A 24,201-nucleotide genomic window follows, 5' to 3' on the forward strand; every position below is an offset into this window, starting at 1 on the left:
CTGCATAGCAGGCTACTGTGGAGATGAGCAGGGGTCGGCTTGCCTTTATTTTTGGTTACAGCACACTGCAATCGCATCATTCCTGTTTCCGACACACCCTCTATGGGGCCTTGCTCTTCCACCTACCACCCAGGGAAACAGTCTGTCAAATCACATGACTGCCATGACTTTTAACTTCAAGCTGCTCCGTTTTCCCCATTAACCCTCTACATTACACCCTCTTTCAAAGCCTCACTGCAATTTTCTTCTCTTCTTTTCCCTGGGAGTTAAATCAGCAGATGTTGTATCATCCACTGCAAATTTTAATCTGCCTTTGCTTCCAGGGTACCTTGGTCACTTAAGACTGAGTTAAGTAGAAGCAAAGGAGAAGGAAGACGAGAAGGAGGAGGAAGAGGAGGAGGAAGAAACAGATGGTCACTGGTGTTGCTGAACACTGTCATCCATGAAAATCTCAAATTGGCAGCCACAAAGCGTGATGGTGCCAGACTGCAGATGTACTGACACGGGCTTCAGGCTTTCCATTTACTGTGAAGCTGCACCTGCAACAGTAAAGGCTTAATGCTAACCCACAGAGACTGTGTGCATCATCCTCAGTAGTGAGAGAGTAGGCCAGAGCGGGCCTTTATCTGCATGGCATTGTGTGTGTGCTTCAGGAGATGACATTCTGAAGTTTTTATGGTCCTGTTGAAGAAAGGTTAAAACAAATCAAAGGTAGATGTAGTTCCTGCTTTTGCCCTGCTACAGTTCCTGTGTGATTTTGGGTAAGTCACGAGAGGCCCGATTCTGCAGCCCTTACACCTCCTGGAAACTGTGTTGGCTTTGGTTAGTTGGCCATCCATGTGAACATCAGGTAACGATGGCAATACTATGGCCTTTTCCCTCAACTCTCTGGAGTGATGCAGTTCCTTTTGCATTTGTGTGCAAATTGTGCAGTCTAGTAGTAGCAGGTCATTTCTCTTTTTGACAATACATGTCAAGTACTGATAAATTCCTGCCTCTTTGTCTACCAGTACTTCATTCTTTAATTCTGTTCCCATGTAAGTCCCTCCAGTCAACTTCTTTTTCTAGATTTTCTGGCTTTTATCACTGATACCCCCAGTAAAACATGCCACCTTCTCCTTGTGGTCCTGCTTTAGTCCTGTCAGGAGATGGATTGTTACAGTCCTACGCTGTCAAACATTTCCCATTTGTGGTGCAACCTTTGCACCAGCTTTTTTTGCAGACATAATGTACTGGAAAATCACGTTTCATCCTTGGTGTCATCTAAATCTGTTGGTTTGGTTTTGGCCTGCTTTCCTAAAGAGATGAGGTGGAGAGGTGTGTGTCCTGTTTTGAACCAAATGTGACGAAGGTAAAGTTTTCAAAGATACTGAATTCCTGTAAGTTTCATGAAATAAAAATGCTAGATAGAGAAGAGAGTCTGTATTAGGGCTCCTTCTGACAGAAAAGCCACAGCATCACCTCCGCACCTGTTGGACACCGGAGAACCCACCAAGGAGAGCACTGTTACGAAAAGCCAATGTCAGGAAATGTCTCACGTAGATCTTAGACCTTGTTAGATCCAAGCCTGAAGCTCAGTTTCATTAGTTCTGCTGCTCCCCGAACCTCTTGGCATTATTGTAGCATATTTTACACAGATCTTCCTGAGATGTACCACTTTATTTTTATTTTTCCATGTAGGTGGTTATTTAGTGCCTATGTATATCATCTCTTTAGGTGCTTTTTTCTGATTCTTTGCCCTGGCTAATGTTTGCATTTCTTTCCAATTTAATATTGTACATTTTTATAGATAAAAAGAAAGAGGCATGCTAAAATATATTACTGATCTAACACCAGTTCTGGTTTTTTCCAGAAACTGAACTAGTTTTTTAAAACTGAGTTTATAAACTGAGCTTGTTTATGCGACTTATTAAGGGTCTTCTGCTTAAATAATTACATACTAAGTGTCCTTACAGTTCATATTTTCTTATAATTTCAATTTGTGTCCCTTTACAGTCTTCAGAAGCATCTTTATTTCAACTGAGTAACAAGCGTGTGTCTACTTTTTCTATTTAAAAAAACGTGGCAGTTTTCCAGACGGTACCTGTTTTATAAGACTGTTTATAGAGATCTATATTTCAAGCAACCCGTGACCTACACCTGCAAACCATATAAAATCATTGCTGAATGGAACTCTAAATAGGGTACATTCATTCTTCAGCAAAGATTCTTGCTCTGTGCTGTATCATAACAGGTGACAAACGAAAACATAACAGTGAGTTATTCAACCTAATTTCTTGAGCTGGATGTACAATTTGTAGCAAAAGCTTTGTTTTGCTTCTGCTTGTTTTGAATTGTTCACAGGCTGTTTGTCATTTGACCACATTATTTAACATTTGAAATGATTTGCCAAGTAACTTTCACAAATTATTCTGTAGATTTGTGTGCAAGTGAGATACTGTGAGTTTTCTTACTGCATGCGGTAGTCATCTTGAAGTAGGTAAGTTCATGGCCAGTGCTGTTGCTTATTGTAGCTCTGAATAAAACCCTTCTTGAAAAGCTTTTCACACCCAGAATATGTGAAATTCTTGTGAACGTATTGCACAGGCAGTAAGTATGGCAAGAAGCTCTCCTGGGGGTAGGAGGGCTCCTGCAAATGTGACACAGGGTCTTACGTGGTGCGCACAGGCTCTTCCGTCTTCCGCATCCGTGTCCGATCTGCTTGTGGCTGAATGGCAGGCATATTTCCTCCTGGCACTGTGTGATAACTGCTTTTTTGGTTTGCCGGTGACAACTCCAAAGCCTTTATTAAAAATGGCGATAAGTGGGTATGAAGTGACGATAAATCGATTTTGAAGGAGTCGAGGCCCAAATAGGCCAAAGTTTCAATTTTTTTAACTTCCAGTTAAGTTGAAATTAAATTGAAACATACTCAATTCAAATTAAAAGATAAAAATGTTTGATTTTTAAAGTGTAGGCAGTTTTAGAACAAAAAAAAAAAAAGGACTTTTTAATTGATTTTGGTTTTCTTCACTGTAACAACTGAGGTGCAGGCACTTGCAAAGTGTGCTGCTGCAACTGTACTTTTTAGCCCAAAGAATTATTTGCTCTACATGCATTTTTCTAGCTTTGAACTAATTTGCATGCATCAAGCTGAGCAAAATGAAAGCATATATGCACTATTGTGCCCTAAATGAAAATTACTACAACATGGTATAAAGATACATATAGAAGACATGATGAGTTAAAGAGAAAATACCATGAGAGCGTGTTATTTGCAATGTATGCAAATAAATTTACCTGGCAAAGCTGTTCTAAATTTTTAATTCATGAGTTTGTTAAAATAGTGAAAGGTAATTATTCTTTTAATTATAACAAAACAGTTTCCAGATTGCCATGGTAATAGTTAAATGTATTTCCCATAAATTTATTATGGTGATTGTAATGACTATTACCTTTAAATCCCTTTTTTCTTTTTCTTTTCTTTTTAATTACAGAGCATATGATTTTTTCCCCAAGGTTAAAGACCAGAAGTAAAGGTGCAGGAAGGAAATGTCTTATATGTGAGAGAAAAAGTATTGTTATGCTACTGATTGTAGTACTGATGGTTCAGTTGGTAGCAATTGCTCAACTGTTCCAGAACTGGAACAATGATCCAGGTGGATCAAGGACAACTTCCTTATAAATCAGAAAATGATGGCCTTCCTGACTGGGTCTCAAATCTATCTCAATACTCTATCTAGTATTCTTTGCAGAAACATTGCTATTAGTTCCCATGTCCGATTCGACTGAGTACACTCTGTCTCCCTAAACTTTTTTGTATGCTCTGTGGGGTATGATTCACTTCCATTCTAAATTTCTGTGGAGTATCGTAGTGTGGCTGTTAGGGGGCTGCTGCCTTCCATGGTAGCGAGTCCTCAGACGTTTCCATGGCAAGCAGAGAATCAAGGTAACAGTGGCCATCAAGACGGGAGATCAGAGCCCATGTACCTTAAAGTAAATAGCCAAGCCCTACGGAAGGAGCCACCTCTGTAACCCCTGTGATAACTAGAACTGCTCAGCTATTTGTTTTTAGAATGGTTTCCTAACAGGAAATCCAGGATTTCCTAGCTTTTATGCAAGTGTTTAGTGTTCAGCCAGGAAACGATTAATGTAGTGCCTTATTTCAGGTAAATTTGCTCTGAATTGGAGTATTTCATTTTATTGGACTGCTCTGAAATGTTTCAGTGAAATCCATTCAACAAAACCATTAAAAATCTTGAACCCAGCAGGCCATTGCTGTACTTGGTTCCTGTTTTCTCTTCTGGTTCAATAATTCTAGATGGAAAAACGTTTCCCGTTGACCCTCTGGGTCACCTTAGAGTCTGAAAGAGTCTTTTAGTTGTACCTAGTACATCAGCTGGAGGGCCAGAGAGATGTGGTGTTCAGGTATCTGGCCAGGAGTCGCTGCAGAGAAGCCGATGTTGTGCTCTGTACGGCAGAACCGTCTCTTTCCTCCGTGGTCTGACACCTTGGCACTGAAGGGTGCTGCAGGGCGCAGCTTGTGTTCGTGTAGCACGAGGGCCGCTGCGAGTGTGTGCAGCTGCCGCCCAGCATGAGCAGGATCAGACCTGCTTTGTTGTACGAGTGGGGTCTCGGGATAGAACTGAATGGGGACTCAGTGTAAAGGAAATAATGTTGTGCCTGTCTTCAAGAATGAGAATAGCATCGGGCCTTATCCGATTACTCTGCTTTATGGAAGATATCCTGTACCCGCCGGCCTTTGAAGCAGGTGGCCTCAGCTGTTTTTTCCTGGCAGCTAAGGACATGAGTGCATCTATAGAGACTGTGACCATCGTTCTGAAGAGGTTATTTATGCATTCACCTTCATCAAAAGCAAAACCACTTCATTAAGCACCCAGGGAATGCAAGAGTGAGGGAACAGTGGTTTTCTTGATGAGATAAACACATTACAAGTTACTCAGTATACATAAAATAATAGCATATACCACATGTTCCAGGGAGTTCAGGCTGGAAGATGTGTCACCATTGCCATGTTCCTCTCATTTCCTCTGTATTCATCTAAAAGGTATTGATTCAGCCTCTGTAACTGGCTTGTTATACACTTTAAAAAAAAAAAAAAAAGCCCCCAAAATCCACAACAAAACTCTTCAAACTTTTACGCTGAAAGCTGTGCTGTGTGCTTGTATGTGTTTCGATTTGAATATGAATTGGAAGAACAAGAACTTGAATTTTCAGTACTCCAATGGGTAGATGAATAGATGAGTGAAGAGAGAAAGAAGAGTAAATTAAAAAACCCTAAGTAAAAGAAAAGCCTTGCAATAAGCCTCGTTTTTGTGCACTGCTCCGGGAGCAGAACCATCTGTCCTTTTGCCTCAGACACCATCCCTTTTATTCACATGGTCCTCTCAATTTTAAATTAAAAGAAAAAAAAGATAAGAGTTTTTAGGGATGCCTCATTATCTGTATTTTCTTTATGGAAACAACTCCCAGTGCAACTTGCTGTTTACTTCATTGCCTAGTATCTGAGTAGGGGCGGGATGGGAAGGAAAGCCTTTTGGATACATTTTGCAACTTGCTGTTTTAATTAGAGTATTGTCATCTCTTGGCTGCTTGCAGATCTCCAAAGAAACATTGTGGCCTGTTGGGTTATTCGCTAGACATTTGTGTCTAGAATAACGATCTTCTTGCAGTTTTTTCCTGTCATGGTTCTTTCCTTTCTGGAAGCGGGTTTCCAGTCAGGCTTTGGATGCTTGGTAAATAAGACTTGAATTGGAGGGGGGGGGGAAGACATGGTCCTTGCCCAAGTGGATTATTTGTCTCTTCTGTGCCACCCCTGTTCCACGGCAGGACCTGAGCAGGGCTGCAGCCAGGGATGTGGGCTCTGCGTCCCTGCTTCATGCCGGGGAGCTTGGTCTGGTGCTCCTGGGGGCTGACCTGGAGATGAAGCTCTTGTGCCCCACACAGATTGTGTCACTTGTATGGGACATGGGCCCCTGTTTTCCTCTGAAAGGAGAGGATGGAGGGGGCTTGTTCTCAGTGAATTAAAAGGGCCCTTTGGAGAGATGCCACCAAATCCAGCATTGCAGCTCACAATATGCTGCTTTTCACTCATAGGAAATACTTTGTTTAGGGGATGGTGATAGAGAAGCAAAGTCTAGGAGACAAAGTAAAAAAATGAGGAGAGGGGTCTCCAAGAAAATGAAGCTTCAACCTTAGGCTGGTTCCACAAAGCCCTTTGTGTTCTCAGTCCCACAAGCCAAATGCAAACAGTTCGTACAGGCCAGTATTAAAGGTAGTTTAAAACCAGTGTGACTTCAAGTACTGTGTAAGGGGAAAGGAGCCTTTATCTTGTTTCTTCGGCTTTGTAGGTCTCCTTGGAGCACTCGCATTTTAACTTTCAAATTGAAAATTGTTTCATTTTAAATTAATTTAAAGTAAAAGCTCCTGCATTCACTCACAAATGGTAAAAAACCCTAGTATCAAGACAGTTTGATGAAAACAGGTGTTAGTAAAACGCTCTATAGACTGCTGTCAAATGTGCTTCCTGATTTTAAAGGTTTTTCTGCTTTTTTGCATTGCTTCTGCTGAAAATAAGATGCAGAAGTACAAGTCTTGCAGCTAAAGCTGATAATCTACACCTACCTCCCATGGTCTGCTTTGTTTATATGGTGCCCTGGTGAGAAGTATTTTGAAGGGTTGGGGTTTGACTAAAAAGGGGTGCTGGAAAGTACTGTTGGGTTTTTTTAAATAAATAAATTCCCAGTCTCTCTTCCCCTCTGATTCTTCACTTGAAAAAAATTTTGCTTGATTTCTGAAATCTGTCATTCTTTTCATAAATTCTTCCCCCTCTCCTCTGATGTTTCAGTATATCAGAATTGCCAGACTTTCTTGGTTGTTCCACGGTCCTATGCTGAAGATGTCATTGTTTCACCCCCCAAAAATAATATGGAATTACTTTATTCTTTAAAAGAAGCCTTCAGTGCCTCCAGTCAAACTGGATAAAACTCATTAACCTGATGTTCCTATGTTAAAAGCAATTTAAAAACAAATATAATTTGGAAACCTAAGAATGCTGTTTAATACCACATTGTGAGAAACACGGTAGAGGTTACTTTTCTCTTGTAACCCAGTTTCAATATTCAACTTATGAACAGAGGAAAATACCCTCAAGGTTTTTTTATCTTTCAGAAGTAATTTTTGAAAATGGACTTATTTTTAAAATAAACACCCCTGCTGCTTTTCAGACCAAATCTATGCCGAAAGCTAAATTTGACCCATGGTAGAAGATTTTAGGTGCTGTAAGCAGCTTCACAAAGTAGGTAAAAAACCTATAATTTTTTATATGTTTTATTGTCCGTGTTAATGGCACTAATAATAATTCACTTCATATTTGTGGTCAAGATACGGCAGCCAGCGCAGCACTTGCGTTTGCTGCTGTCTCTGAAATCATCATTAGAAAGTGAGCTGGTAAAGATTACCCTAAATTCTGATACAATATTGAGGATTACTGTTGATCCTTCACCCTGTTTAGCTTATGCGATTTCTTGTGCTTCTTGGTGGTGTTTGCCTCTGTGGTTAGGATCCTCTGTATTCTGGGTGATGGTCACTAAGTGTTTCAGAAAGCTGCAATTTGGCAATGGTGATTATAAATGAGATTGTAGGGGGTGATGAAGGGGGCCAAGCCAAGGGGACCTGGTGGTGCTGCTGGAGCGGCAAAGAGGTGGCAGAGTGGGGACAACAAGACGGGGTTGGCATCAGAGGGCTGCCAAATGGCAACAAAAAGGGAAATGGAGGTGAGAGGCCACGGAAGCGGCATGGAGAGGGGTGCTGCAAGGAATAGTGGGTGGACAGAGGTGGACTTTAAATGAGCAAGAGCAGAAGAGAAGCAGTTTCTGTGTGTTTCTAAGGCCATTGCAAAGGAGCAAAACCAGAACGGATAGATGTCTCCTTCTCCTAGTACGTGTTTGAATCCTTATCAAAGCAGTTTATCAACTGATCTCATTTTCAGTTATAACCTGCAGAAGCATTCATATAATTAGTTGTGCTGTTGTAATCCTCTTGAAAAAAAAATATGGGCATGGTGCAGCTGATAAATTGAAGTAGTAGGGAACAGTTAATATGTATTTTCATAAGCAATAAGTCTAAAGTGTGTATCTAATGGATTCTAATGGTATCTTGTTTTTCTTAAATTGATCTTGTAAAGGTAGAAGTAAACTTTGAACTTGATGTTCTAGGCAGAATTTATTATTTTTTGATTATTCCTTTTTTTAATTTATGGTCCTCCTCAGGAAAAAAGATTAGATTTAGATGCAAATAGATCTTCGTCTTCTGCCCACTGAAAGCAGCTGTAAAGCTCACATGGACTTCAGAGAGTTAAACTTCCTGTGTGGCTCTGCCCTGTACATTGAGCATCTACTCCAGGGAGTAATCTCCTAGATACTTCTTGGTCAAATAACTAGTAGATCTTACTTTGGTCAGTGTTCTGACCCCAAGAGATTGTACAAGGACCTGGACGCTGAACTGGGAAGCCATCATTATAATCCAATGAAGGGAGCTCAAGACAGTGAGCTGGCAATGAGACTTGAGCATGCCCTGCAAAAAACCTCCCAGGGAAGAGAGCATGTGGCAGCGTAGAGGGGCCACGGCATGGAGCTGGTCACCGGTGGCTGGTGCAGAGAGGCACAGGGGAGCAGGAGCAGGCAGCCAGCTATGGGAGGGCATGGAAGGATCTGCCTGGGGACTGCCAGGTGTGGGGCAGGGTTTGCTGCAGCTCAGGAAGTCCCTAGGTTAGCTGGGACCAAGTGTGGAGGACCTGCCTGCAGTGACACCATGATCTAGGGGGAGAGCTGGGTATAAGCCTTTTTATTTCTCTTCTGTTTGATCTAGTTGCTTTGAGTTTTCCCTGTTTAATAAGTTACATATTCGAGGTTTATTGTGATGAAATCTGGCTTTATTTGAGTTACAAAGGCTTTTGGTCTTCTTTAGGGAGCTCATTATGAAGAAAAATAGTAGGCAGTGGATGTCAAAGCTCTGGCTGACCCAGGAGCTTATTAAACCTGGTTTTAAAAAAAAATAAAAATGTGGTCACAGCATGAGCTCTCCCTCCTCATTTTGCAGGGGTTACACAGGAACTGGAATTTCCTTCCAGCATAGAGAGTGATCCTGCCTCTTTGAGCACACACATTCTGAGCTGTTCATGCTGGCTTTATGTCCCTTCTCTCCAGAGACGCTGGGGCATCGTGGTTTTCCTTCCAGTGGGAAGAGCTGGACGGAGCTCCTTCAAGAATCTTGCAGTAAATCCTTTAGTAAATAAATCCTGAGCAAACATCAACACCTAATTTTCCCTCTGTGGGTGGAATGTGAGAACAAAAGCAATGAAAGCTGAGAAACAAATGAATTTCATTCTTCAAACAGTATTATTTGCAGGGCTGTTGGGTGTTCTGCACTCTGTCTCCCTGCCTGGTTCAGAGTAGCTGGGAAACACAAGCCGACTGGTTGAGGACCATGCACGAGGATGCCAGGATCTACAGGGCCACTTCTATGGTCCAATCTCCCCGACAATTAATTTACTGTAGGGCTTACCTCTTGGAGTCTGTTACTTCCCATCATCCTTTTTTATCCAGCACGAAGTGTTGGACTGCTCAGCCAGGACGCCAGGTTTGCTTTACAGTGGTTTTGTTACTAAGTGTTTTATGTTCTGTTCTGCAATCAGGTTGCCCTTTGGATGATTCCCGCCCCCCCTCTTATCTACATTCAATAAACAACTTCAAGTTGTTCTGCCCTGCTATATAGCAAAGATAAATGATTTGGGAAATGGAATTCTACCAGTTCTTCTGACTGTCCAGAATAAAATCATAAATACGTGAGATAAGATTAATAAAAACACCGAACTGCTGGGTGGATATTCCCATTACTGTATACAAGCTAGACAACATCCTCCTCCACCAGTTTCCTAATTTGATAAATGCCTTGAACTGATTTAAAAATGTGTAGGTTATTTTTAACCATGGTAGCAGAGCCATCTGTATTGTATCTGATGAAGTTCTGTGATAGAGCAAATTGATTTATTCTATCTCCTTACAAGTTATACTAAGCTTTATGTTATAAATAAGCTGGTTTGAAGTACATGATGTCATTGAGCTTGAAAGTCTCTAGATAAATTTGTGCTTAAAGGGTTTGTGCTTTCTGTATGAATTTAAATTGGTGCAGATTGTTATATCTCTTTTCTGTCTCTGTCTTGTGGACTGTAAGCCCTCTGGGGTCAGGACTGTCTTTATAGTTGTGTTTGTATGAAATACACAGAGGGCCCAAATCCAAGACCGGTGCTTTCATATGTTAAAAATAAGAGCAATCAACAAAAACAGAACCACGCATTTGTTGACAGGATTTTAAGAAGCACTGCAAGGATCTGTGTGCCTAAATCCTACCATTTGTTGTTATGAAATACAGGGAATTAATGAGGAACTCATTTCACTTGAGGTATAAACAGTCCTGGCTATAGCAGGGGCGAGCCTTATGCCATGACAAGTCTGAACTGAGGTCAGATTTGAGATCTCTGCTTTGATTTATCTTCCAGGAGGTGAGCGGGGCTGTTGACGGCACAGACCCGGCACTTCTTGCCTTTGCCTTGCTCTGAGGTCACTGGGGCTTCTGTGAAAGTCCATGGGAAAGGTGCCCGTAGCAGTAAGAAGAGAGAATTCATCAAATGCTGGGAAGAATACAATAAATCGTGTATTAGTTGACTGCTTACAGAACCAGCAAAAGTGATGGCTTAAATAAGGTGGACTAGAATCACTGTCCGTGTGTTTAAGGATAGTTTTTCAGAGACATTGAAGACAGGATGTTGCCTAATGAGTACCATGTATGGTGCAGATTTCACTGTAATTAAAAAGAAAATGAGCAATGCTTTAATTGAGATCTGAAGATTAAAAGTTAAAAGCTCAGTATCCTCTATTATTGTCAGATAGGAATTACGTTGCATATGTGTAACAAATCATTGCGTTTTAAAAATGGAGCCATAAAAAAGCTGCTGTAATTTAAAAGCAGCCAATTTACTAGGAGTACAGTTTGCAGCTCTGTCACTTGCTAATCAGTCTGTTAAACATAATAGCCATTCTTGTCTGGAGGCAGTTAATCATGTTGTGAATGCACTTATCAGCGCATATTAGAAATACAATACAAGACTTTCCGACAGAGGAATGGATGCAATTACTGCAATCAGTATACATTTAGCTACTGTCTTATCGTACCATATTTTTCTTTCCATTTCTTTTTTTTTTTCTTTTAAGTAGTCCAGCAGTGACAGATTTTCTCTTATAAAAATATAAAGGACACACTTGAAAGTGTTGTTAAACTCAACAGAGATGCTCAAATGCAACCTGTCGATCTAAGTGAGAGATAGCTGCTGGCTGGCTGAACCCTTCCTGGACCCAGCAGTTTTGGAAGCTGCTGTCTTTGAGTGTGTGGTGATGGTCTTCAGGGCCTTTGAGCATTTTCACTGATGGGCTGGGAACGTGTCTGTGGAGGCATGCGTTAGGTGGTGGGGAGCTGAAGTTGCTGCATTTGAATTAGACTAAAGGAGCTCAGCATATGGATAAACTCTTTTTTTTTTTTTTTTTTTTTTGCTATGCTTCTCTACATCTAAATCAATAGCAATGAGGGATCTCAAAGTTTTTGAAAGGGGATATTGAAAAAGCACGAAAGCTAATTGCTTCCAGCATGACTACCCACCAGCAATGGGTGTAAATACAGCTGTCTCAAAGAATGCCAGGACTCGACAAAATCTAAGGATTTCAGCTAAACAATTTTCCAGGGCTGAGCATATTCTTGTACGGGGAGGAAGGGAATTGGGAGGGGGGCAGGAGGAGGGAAGGGATTATGAAATCCTGAAAAGACTCAGAAAAGAGAGGAATAGAAGGAGGATGATTTTGTAAATTCTGCTTTACATTAACCCTTAACATTAGGGATATTTTATGTAGCTTAGCGTGATTTGCAGCACTTGCAGGAACCTGCCCTCTTTTTCTAGAAATCCTTTTATCTGACTCTTTGTTCTTCATGACAGCTGGTATTTTTTGCTTAGGTAACATTTTTAATTGTAGCAAGGAAAATGAAAAAGCAAAACAGTCCCCAAATTGTGTGACTATTATAGTGGGTAATCAGGGAGTCAACATAACATCGTATCAAACCCACCAGTATTTTTGTTTCAGGTCATGTGCTGCTCAGACTCCCTGAGAAAATGTGGGAGGTCCTCAGTGCAATGTCCTTAGCAGTGATTCTTCCCAACGGTGCAGGCGTCTGGTCTGCCTCACGCTGGCGAGCAGCTCAACTCACTCAGCCCCACTCCATCCACTCCATCCGCAGGTTGTTAAAGCCTTCATTGCTAAGGAAATTCATTGAAATGAAGTCTGGGGGGACACGACGTTTTATCATACAAAGAGGGGAGTGGGGAAGGCGGGATGGAACACCTCTTCTCCCCTTTCCATTTCTAATTATTCCTTTTCAGAGCCTAAATGAATTAACCTCACTTATTACTCACTTGTGCCTGAACTCATTTATTCATGGTATGACCTTAGCTCTGAGCAATATCTCAGCAGCCCCCCAGTGCATCCCATTAGCTGTCACTACATTTGAATTCATCACGTGTTGGGAAATCGTCGTCTTGCAAGTGTGACAAAGTAGTGATTACCCTTTGAAAAGGTGACCTAGAGACATTATGTGGTGACAGTTGTGTTGACCTTACTTTCATGCCATTAGAAAGTAATTGTGGAATGATTTTAAAAAAGAGAAATATTAAATCCACGCCTCCGCTTTTTGTTATTTGGAATTATCTTTGCACTTCTAGGGGAATTTGGATTCATTTTTAGGACGAAAATAGGCTTTTAATGATGTGACTTACATTATAACTGCCTGTTTCTCTCTTGCTTTTAGTTTTGTTGTGAAGATGAGGACTTTAAGCTGATCCCAACTAGCAAAGGGTGGAGGTACATAGAATTACTGCAGATGGCTCTTTCTGTTCATACACTGAATGCAGAGCCTGATCCACCCTGTGTTTGCTCAGCTGGATGCGTTAATCTTGTTTATTAATTAAAACATGGGAAACTGATGTTTTTATGCCAGTTTCACTTTCATGTTTTTGCTGTCTGTTCAGTGGGTATCAACAGTGAGAGGAAAAGCTTAGCTCTTTTTAAAAACATAATTATCAGCCTATAAAAGAAAACAATTCTATGTACACCTTGTGACTCTCGGGGTAGTGGGGAGAGAGGAAGTCCCGTTTGTGTTAATGTTAATGGGCTACACTGATCCCTGCCTTAACTTCTTTGAGGATGTTGTCATGGCCATTTATTTCTTAGCAGAAGTGTGAATTAGCCACAGGACACCCTGCACGTTATCTCTCCATCTAAGAGTATATTAGATTCAAAGAAAGCTAGGTCTAATTCATTAGATGCTTAACCTTGTTTAAATCTGAAGAGAATGTAGGAGGAATAAAATAATTCTTGCCCATGTTCCTATTTTGATTTGCTCTTTAATTATTTCATGCAGGTGGTATTACAGTAGCTTCTACAGCAGACTCATGAGTTTTGTGCACTCTTAGCAAGCTTTAAAAGAAAAAAAACCTGACTTTTTAAATTTCTCCTTGTCCTTGCTAGCTGCTTGGCATTCTGTTATTTACTCCTTTATACTGTCTGCCCATTAAGCAAAGGATTAAGTTCAAAAGGTGTTGAATTAGGCTTTTTAAATCCTCAAGAGGAGAGCACCGTTTGTCACTGTTTTCATGTATCCTCCAGCACATCAGTTATATTCATGTCACAGTCTGCAGCTTGTCTCCCCTTTCCTTTAATTCATAAATTCTGTGCGTGGGGAGTTTGCATCTTTAGATCCCCTCTGGTTGACTTTTCTCCCCAAGGAGATCCAGCTGTCAGCCTCAGTTGTACTTCTGAAATCAAAACAGCAACTGGATTGCTAGTAACTTTCTCCTAGGTCTAGTCGTGGTTTTCTTTTCTGATGCACTTGGTGTATACAAAGGAGACTGATCACTTAATGCTAATGTCCGGCATATAAAAATCATAAGGTGTTTAAAATGCCAAGGAAACATATTGTTGGAAATGTGGTTTGAGCCGTTAGGGTACATCCAGGTTACTTACCCAAGCTCTTGTCTCTATCTAGGAAGATGAGGAAGCTGCGTACGTATTTGTAAATATAAAATTCAAGAGCCTTACATAATTGTATGAGTTCAGGAGCTGGCACGTAGAGTCACTCTTCCTGAGACTCACAATAAATTTGGAAGAGTATGCAGGTAAATTAAACTGTTGCGTGTCTTCCATTTCATTGTTAGCTGGGGAGGAGCAAGACTCTGAATGAAGCATCTTCAGCTACGCTGAGCTGGTAGCCAATAACCGAGTGTAGGGATAGTGGAGGAGCTGGATTGAAGAGTGGCCTTTTCCTTCTGCTTAATTACCTGCAGGAAACTAATTTCTTTGGCTATTATATGGTGGAATTATAGACAGACCCAGAGTCTGTCCCATTGCATTGCAGTGTGTCACCAAGGATTTCCAGCAGGTAACTTTTAAGGTATATTCCCTGTCTCCACCATTGAGTCTCTGGATGCCCCTGACCATCCACTGTGTTTTATTGGAGGTCAAGCGAAATGTTTGCTGCATTGACTTTACATGCAGCTTGGCTGAAGGTACCCATGCCTTGGGTTATTCAGCTGCAGCACAGGCCGTGGTAAAAAAGTGCCTCCCAGAGTTGTGTTCTTGTTCTTTTAAAGGTCTTTTGAGAGTCTGTGGAGTGAGGGTCTTTGTATGTGAGTTCCTGCATTGCAAAGAAGTTCTTATGTCACTGAATTTATTATCTTGAATTTTCAGTCATTGGTTCTTTAAAAATCCGTCTCTGCTTCATAATATATTTCAGCTGCTTGCACAGCAATGTTGAAAATACATCGTGTGATTATAGTATGTAAATACGTAAGAATTTCTGAATAGTTAAAGAAAAATTATAAGCACCATTTGGGCTGTTATTTATTAACTAAGGATTCAGCATAAATCTTTCATCATAAAATGATGTCTTATTTTCAAACAACAATAGCTTCCTCTATATTTGCATCCAACATCAGCTAAACCCTGGCCCCAATTTCTTACTGGATGGCTTTGTTATATTCCCCAGCAAGATGCTTTCTCCTGGCAGAGAAGCTTTATTTTAAGAAATACACAGCACAGCAATAACGAGGTTCTAAATAGTAGTCAGAAAAATATTCCAGTGCAATCAAAATGCGTTTTTAAACCCCAAAATATTACATGCTGTTTCAAAAGGGGAGAGTCACAACAAAGGAATAAATGGGAGTCCCAGTGCCCAGTGATACATGTTACCAGTGGAGTGCACCAATTACACCCATACTGAATTTGGTCCTAAAAGTCCTGTTTTGTTAAAGGCTATCTAAAATAGTATCTAAGGACTCTTTTACCAGAGAATTTCTGTACACTGTCACAAGGGTGGAAGCAAATAAAAATAATTGAAGCAATTGTCTCAGTTGTCTCCAGGGTTGTCATGATGATGTTGGTAAAATCAAATAAAGTGGAAGTTATTGCAAGTTGTTAGTGAGCAGCACAGTTGTGAATTGGCAGTGGAAGAAGCTGAAAAGCTTAAAAGGTTTGCTCATTATCTAGATTTATTGTTTTCAGTTGTGGGAAAACGTTGGCTAAGCAAAATAACATGACTAATATCTGGTCTTGGTGGTGTGTTTTAAAGAAAAATATTTTCTTCTTGTTTTTATGGCTTTTACTGGATTATTAAAAAGTGCTGTGTCAATACATACATTATTAAGAGATTTAGCAGCTTGGTTTTATCCTCTGTAGCCATTTACATTGCCCGTGCATCTGTGAGGAGCATGAATTTTTACGGCAGTGAAAGAAAAAGAAGAGCAGGCACCAAGAAATGTTTTGAAAAAGCCTGCAGTCAGTATAAAGTAAACTGGACAACAGAGCAAGTACTCTGTTAGACAACAGAGGAAATTGTAAATCGTGATTTTGAAATGCATCGTGAGAGGAAACCAAGCAAACTTTTTCCATCCCTGCAGATTTACTTGCGATCTGCCATCCAGCCTGTCTTTGTTCAATGTTTGGGACTTCTGCCTTGCACTTCTGTGCTGTGGCATGGAAGAAGAGCGAGCAGGGCTTTTTTCGAGTGTTTGTGCCTGCCTTGCACCCCCAACTGTCCAGTTTCCCTCAGCAAAACAAAAACCTCTGGGGGCTACGCAGTAAGGGGCAGTGGCACTGTGTCATCTGAACATTTTCACGTTGATGCAAAAGCTTGCAGAAATACTCAGGACACGCAGGTAGTTTGCCCTGGCTTCTAGGGACATTCATCCACGCTGCAACACTCGACAGGGATACCTGCACTTATTTATGCAGGGCTCCAGCCAGGCCCATCTCCAGTGCTCCTCAGGATGAGGCCCTTTCTCAGCAAACTACCCTGGGAGAACAGTGGGAGTAGGCTGCTTCCAAGTTTGTATACAGCTTTGTGTCCTTACAGCCTAATGGAAATGATATCTGCTGGGAGAAAAGGCGTTAGGCTAGCAGGTTTTAACATCCATTATCATCAAGTCAAACTTCGTATGTAACACAAGGTGTAGCCGTTTCACCCCAGTAAGTTGTTCTCTAGTAGGATCTGTGCTTAAGGATGTTGTAGCTGCTAGAAGATATCCTGGCTTCAAAGGCGTTAGCTGCTGCTCGTTCCTGTTACCCAGTTGCCTGCATTCAGGAAAGCGGCACTCAGCAAAGTATAAGGGCTGACAGTATGCAGGTCTTCGTAATTCAGAAACTAGATGCTGCTCTGTTAGTAGGTATTTTCTCTCATTTCCTTCATCTTGGGCTGCTGGGATCTTAATTTCCCTAGGGGGAGAAGGTCAGGACCTTTAGTCTGGATCTTTTCCCCAAGAGGTCCTGGCCGTCTGCTGCTTCATTTGCCTTCAGCGGCAAATTAGGGTCTTGAGCATTTCCAATCAGTCATTGAAAAGCCTCCTTTTGTAAGTGTTTGCTCTTCAGTAAACGGTACTTACGAAATTAATCCTCTTGAGATCAAAGGCGTGAGACCTGTATTACTGAAATATTTTATAAACTAATGTACCTTGCTTATATAATCCTTTTCTCATTGAATTTGGTGACAATTTGTCAGAGGGAGTAAGAATTGACCATTATTAACCTTGAAAAGATTCTCAAGCAACATGATACCAGACATTTTATTATTCTCAATTACCTAGTGTCTGCTCCATATTTTTAGAGTTTTGTTTACCCTGCTGTGGGCCTCATAAACAGATTACCATTTACTGAAAACATTATTTTATGAATGAATGAAACTCATGATTTCCTGTTATAGCCAACTGCATTAATAGAAGGGTCTGACTTTTATCAATTAAATTGTTGATGAACCGGCAGTGGGAGCTAGCAAACCCTCCGTATGCCAGTGGCACACCCAGCTGAATGCACTGCAAAGTGTCCTGCACTGTCATCCTTCACCGTGGCACATTTCATTCTCTCTAAAAATACATAGAGCAGGCTCTTCAATTTGGTTAGCAATGTAAATCTTTCTTAATAGCTAATAATAGGCATTTGTTTATTTAAGGTAACTACTAACTATTTAGACTGTCACTGCCATAACATCAATCACTGTGTATCATTCCAGTACTTAATTCAGTAATTCCATGTTTTGCTTAGACAAAAATTAGGAATAAATTAAATTCTGTGATATTTCAATGCCAGGTGATTTTGTAGTACTTACTAAAACCTCTAACATTAGAGCTATGGTGGACCTTCACAGTAATCTATTACTTTGTGAAAAAAAGCCTATTGCAGTTCCATATAAATACTTAATAAGGTAATAAATGTAGAGAAACAAAATCTGATATTGGATTTTTTTTAGATTCAGATTTAAAATATATATATTTTTCCTACTGTTTGCATACACTAGCAGATTCAGGAAGAAAATCAATCAGAATATATGTAACAAGGTAACATGATAGATAGCCCTCCAAGAACAGTGTGACTCTTTACTGCATTCAGATGCTTTGTAATGAAAGAATTCTCTAATGTGTTTAGGAGCACTTGAAACCGAAGCCTTATTTTTATAGCGGTTTGTGCAGCCTGTGATTTGTTCTACTGGCAGAGTTTTCTGAACTGAGGAGAGGCTCTGCCTCTGGGTGGAGTGCTCACTCCTTTATGGCTTAATGTATACATCCAGAGGAAATACTTCAGGTTCAGCTTGGCAAGCCGAGCAAGGCAGTCGGGCTGTGTGTGCCTGCAGCCTGGATGTGTCCATTACAGGACACGAGTCCAGTTCTGGGACTTAGCAACGTTCTCCTGTCCTGATTAACTCTTCTTATTCTGGAGTTGGTTGGAGCTACAGTTGGCTGTTTTTGGCATGGATGGCATGGCATCTGTTTACATGGATTCTGTGCATCATTCTGTGCTAAATCTCTGTAGAGATGGATCACCACCATGCCTACTAACTGCTGTGTACAGAATGAAGGCTGTATATGTTAGAAAGCTTGACTGGGCTGCTGGGGACCTGGTTTGGATGTGTTAGTTATATATGAGGCTAGACAACAGGAAACGGTGCAGAAATCTCCAGGTTTTGGGGGTTCTTCTAGCACCTAGCAGAGGCAGTATTGTGAAAGTACACAAATAGGATTATAAATTGCAATTTGAAGAAGAGGGTCTACTTACTGGAGTTTGCGAGAGGAAATAAATCCAAGCCCATGGTTTCTTTTTCTCCTCTCATCAGAAAGAAAAAATGTGTAATGAATGTCTCGTGTCTGAAACACTGGGCTGGATTCATCAAAGGGAGTTAGTAATTACCAAATTGAGAGAATCATGAAGCGCTTTTCTAAATTTGAAAGGCTCATCAAGAATAGATCAGGAGCAGGCAAAATTAATAGTTATGAACTCATTTCCATAGAAATGGACTTATTAGCAAGCATGCCAGCTGCCTAAAATTATAAGGTCTTTTCCTTGTGCTTGCAGGAAATAATCTTTTTTTATAAAACTAATTTTGACTTTTTATTTTTTATTGCTCCTCTAAACTAGGGTTTGGCAAAATCCTTCTAAACCGGGAAAAGACTTCACTGGACAATAGAAATATTTAACTAAAAAGAGAAGAAAGATGTGGAAAGGAGAAGCGATTTATAGTGCTTGGATTCCATCAGACTCTTCCCAATAGGGCAAACTTATTTAAGAGAAAAATGGAATAAGTCTCAAGAAAAAGCTGACAAATCTTTATGGGATAAAGTTTGGTTTAGCGGGATTTAATGGCTGATAACAGCATGAGTTACAGTCATCTTCTCTGCTAGTGGATTTTCCCACTGGTAGCGTTTTGTCTTCACCAGGCAGTTGCAGATCGACAGTGACTACAAAGACCAACATATTGGCCACCAGCTACAAATCAGACTAAAAGCTGAAGATTTGCCATGGCAGGGTGGAATGACTCCTTTTAAAAAGGGTTATAGTGTAATGCTGCATAGCCAGGAGAGAAATTTAGATACAGGTGTTGCGATGTGGATTTATCAGCTAATGGAGCTGACATAAGTAAATGCTAACCTTTAAGGTCTTGATTATGGTTTCATTTATCTCTGGTTTTACTTTAGCAACTTCCATCAATTTCAGTGGAAAAAGGCAGTGGTCTCCCACATGGTATTATAGAGGATGGTTAATAAATTGCAAGAATTATGAATATGGTACTAATCTTCCCACTAGGAAAGAAGCCCCCGTAGGATAAGAGATGCAGCGGCCAGTAAGAAGGCACTAGTCTGAGCAAGAAATAAATTCACTTTTCAGGTTTTATCATGCGTTCATTACAGATGTAACCTGGGAAGCGACTTAGAACAAAGAGGGTGGATTAGTCCGTGGGGTACTCTGTGTCCCAGATACTGTAACACTTGGCATTGCTTGAAAGCTGAATCTTTGTCCTAAAGAGGAAAAAAGGGAGACCATAATTTTAGAGAAAATTCATTGACCTGCTGTTCTGAAGGTAACTGGAAACCTGCTGGTTAATAAAGGAGTCCAGAAAGTTGAATACTGGTTTGCTAAAGCTGTACACGCAGTGGAGAAACTCTGTAAGTGAAAGATGATTAGATACAGTAAGTCCATCTCTTTCAGCAGAAGTCCAAATGAAAAGAGGTGAATCCTTCTTTAATCAATATTAATATGTCATGCTACATGATTTGCTTCTGGGACAAAGGAGAAAACATTTGACAAGCCACGTTGTTTTTCCAGGTGATGATAAGGATTCTCTGAACCAGGACCTAGGAGGTCCTGGGTCCTGGGACACCTGGGAAGTCAGCTTTGCTTTAGTTCATATGTTAATATTAGTTAGATCTGAGGAAGCTTTATGTATGTGAGTTGCTGCTCTTTTCTGGATGCACAGAGACACATTTCTAATCCAGCAGTGTATAACCATGTCTGCCTTTAGATGAAATTTACGTCTTTTATAGCTATACAGCCGTGCTAAGGATGCAGTTGAAGGTCTTTGCATATTTACAGGCACAAGAGTCATTTTACTCCCTGGCAATTACTTCAGCTTGCTATATAGGCAAGACACACACATGCTTTTCTTAGGGAGATCTGAGTCCCAGTCTGTCTTAAGAATATAAAACCGCTATTATGGTTATTTTTTGGGTGTGTGAAAAGAAAAACAGGAAAGGAATAATTGAAGGCATGATGGACCGAGCTCAAAGAAGTGCCAATCGGTGGGACATGTGGAATGGATTTATTGGTGCAGACTAACCTGACGTATTATTCAAGTGGTGAATCAAAAGCAAAACCCTCCATCAGTGGTTTTGTTCTGAATTTGAAACCACTCGTGGGTGGTTTTGTGCGTGGCAACTATTGATTTGAACAGATTGAACTTAAATTGCAGATCTAAACATACCTTGACAGGCCCAATATCTAGATCCGTAGTTAGTGTAACGCTCATCTCTAAATTTTATTTCTGTGTTGAGCAAATTAATTTTATGTAATTTAGATAAAACAAACTGCCAGAAGTGATACTCTGAAGACTATGAAATTGAGTACTCCATCGTGGTGCCCACAGTGGTTATGTTTTTAACAGAAATGGTTTAATTACATCCTCAGTATTATGTAATAATACTTGTCGTAAAAGGCTTTTGCTGATTGTCTGGTTGGCCACCCAAAAGATGCCTTAATAGCTTCTAGTTTTGCCTGGAGGTGGATATTATCTTCTGTCAGCATGGAAAATATTTATCCTCCAGGCATTGAAGCATATGTTTGTAGTGTTTGTTGTCAGAAAGAAAACATGAAAATCAATAATTCCTGTTCAGATTTTTTTCCTTTACAATGCGCCTTCAAAAACATATGGCAAAAACAGATTCTGCCTCTGTGCAGTTGGGAAGAGGAAAAGGATGTTTTAAGTCTCTGTTCTTTGTAGTAGCTGGCTAAAACTTTCTACGAACACAGCTCTTGGAGTCACTACTTTAGGGCAAGGGCACACAAATAATGTACCGTGGGGCAGGATAGAGGGTGAAATTACAGAGGGCGGGTCATTACTGAGGGGTGCCTGCATGCACAGGACGCATCCCTAGATGTGGAACAAGCCATCTCATGCTCGCAGTAAGAGCACATTCAAGTCATTACAAAGTGGCCTAACATGCTGCAAATTCAGATTTTAACCTATTTTATGAGCACGTACCCTGAAACTTCCGTAATATTGATAACATCTGTTGTCTCTTTGACGGAATATAACTAAGCAGTTAGGTCTGCAGTCAGGTTAGCTGCCCTTCCATCCTGCCTCTGTGTTTTGTAAGCTGCGTCAGGTCTCCACACTGCACGTGTCTGTCTGGGAATTTGGGGCAGGAACTTGTATGCTGCTTTGTAAAGTACCTTAATTTTTGTGGAAGTAAAGTGCTGGATGAGCAAAGGTCTGTTTTCTAAATAGGTCCCTGCTGTGGATATGCCGAGTGCTGTTGGTTAAATCTTGGTGTCTGTTTTCTTCTCCGTAACATGAAGATAAGATCTGTCTTTCTAACCTGAGGATTAATTATTAATATTTACATGGTGTTGGACCAGAGGAGAGTGCTAAGTGGTGGTGTTAACAAAAGAAGAAGTAATTTTTAAGTAGTTCTGAATGCTGTGCAGTTACATCCATTTCTTTACCTTTAAACTTTTGTTTCCAGATGAGAAATATATAATGATCACCATATAATTACAAGCCTGCACCACTGACGAGAAGAATGTTTTAACGAATTGAAAATAAGGATAATCTACCCCCCATTTTTTGTCATGTATAATTTCTGCCAATCCATTTTTTCACTGAGATAAAGGCAAGGTTGGGTTTGAAAGACTTCTCCCCCTGCCCCAAGAGCTCATTTCTGATACAGCATGAGGAATGGCCAAGTATTCTGTTGTTTTGGAGCATCAGTATTTGCAGCAACAAAATTATAATAATGCTATATTAAATAATTTAGCAACATCTGTGCAATGCAGTTCCCAGGGTTTGGGTCTTATTCTGTAAGTTCATTGTGATTGCGGAGAATGAATGCCTGAGTTTAATGGGAAAAATGCCTCCATTTCAGGAAACTAAAAGATACAGTGTCACCATAAAGTATAGCTGCTGCCCAGTCTGTAGTTCGATTTAGGTTTCTGTCAGTGTCTTCAAGTCTGCATATTGAATTTAATGGTAAATATTCTGGTGAATAAAAAAGAAAAATCAAAATATATTTTGTTATTAACATCTTACTGACGTTATGAGCAATTTAATTTTGTTTTGTTTTGTTTTTTCCAGAGCAAACATGTCTTCCTACGAGATCCTGCAGATGGACTTTGAGATCGACAACACTAGCAGCCTGGCAGGGGCCCAGCAAATCACCTGGCAGGTGGAATACCCTCGAGATGACTCTGTGAGCGAACTGGTAGTCTCCGAGATCTTTGTCAGCCGAACAATGTTTGTCGGAATTGTTCCTCTTGCGATGGTAAGAACCGTCTGCTGCTTCTTTTTGCTAAATGTTTCTGCTGATTCTTGTTAGTATTCAAGGGAATGTGAGCCATTTTATTATATGCTACTTCCTATGCACCTGCTGCAAGTGATTTAAATGCAAAAAATACATTTCAATAATATTTTATTTACCTGATATGCCAGAATGGCTCCTTGGAAACCATTTGAGTCTTTTGTGAAAATCCTTTACCGTTTGTGGATTATTGGCCTGGTACATGGTAATAGCTCCTTTGGAGCCATTGTCTTCTGGTGTATTAATGTGACTGCAATGCATGTGCTCTAAGGGTAAATGTTGCAATTAGTTGGGACATTTTCAATGAAATAAATTAGCATGCATGTGTGGGAAACTTCATTGCTAAACCAAACAACTGGACTGTTTTCTGCTTTGCTTTTCCCCAAAGCGCCACACAGTCTAGTGAGCTGCAAAGTGTCAATTTAATAGAAGGTCCGTTTTGAGTTATAGAGAAAGGACAAAATACTTTCTGAAGATGTAGGTGTCAGCCATATTTTCCAGGCAGGGTTTAAGGTGTACGTGTGCAGAAAGCTTGAAGCTGATGGTTTATTTTAAAAATGCAAATATCTCCTTGTAAAATCAAATGCACCTTTTCTAGGAGGGACCTTTGGCCTACGTTTGGGCCTGATGGACTTTGTAGCACTAGAGCTTTAAGCTTACGCATGACCAGTGATTTCAGTGGGGATGTTCTGGTGTAAAACTAGAGAAACAGCCAGATACAGAAACAGCTTTTTTTTTGTAGATAAAGATATGGTAGACTGCATGGTAACATTTGAATAATATCCAGCCAGAGAGCCTGGATGTTATACCAGTTCCCTCAGAAACACTCTGGTAATTTTTGTTTACTTTCTCATGTACATTTGCCCTTCCTTTCCAAGTTGGTCTGTGCTGGTTTTCTTTCTGTTACACCATATAACCAACAAATATTGGTGTTTTCCTCTGCATGACCACTAGCTTCTCTTACTAGGACAGAAGCAAGGAAAGATGCTTGTAAAGGTAAACAAGACCCTAAATAATTTTAATTTCCAGTTCCTACTGCCAAAGGCTACACTTACTGGCAGCCCAGTGATAGAGGAGAAATTATATGCAGAAAAGTCAATAGAGAATTTTCTTCTAGTGCTTTTTTTTTTGAAGTATGTAGGAGATGAAACAAAATTCTAATTGTGTGGATGGAATATTATCAAGTAGTAATGGTGAATCAGATATAATAA

General features: G+C 40.3%; 1 protein-coding gene across 1 annotated transcript in view; it reads left to right on the forward strand.

Moving 5' to 3' along the window:
• TMEM132B (transmembrane protein 132B) overlaps positions 1-24,201 on the forward strand; it is a 192,097-nt gene that overhangs the window by 89,036 nt on the left and 78,860 nt on the right. The window contains 1 exon segment of the mRNA XM_009320961.1: positions 22,768-22,954. Coding sequence (XP_009319236.1) covers positions 22,768-22,954 — 187 coding nt within the window.

Source organism: Pygoscelis adeliae, unplaced genomic scaffold, assembly GCF_000699105.1.
Source record: "Pygoscelis adeliae isolate BGI_AS28 unplaced genomic scaffold, ASM69910v1 Scaffold353, whole genome shotgun sequence".
In the NCBI taxonomy this organism is placed as follows: domain Eukaryota; kingdom Metazoa; phylum Chordata; class Aves; order Sphenisciformes; family Spheniscidae; genus Pygoscelis; species Pygoscelis adeliae.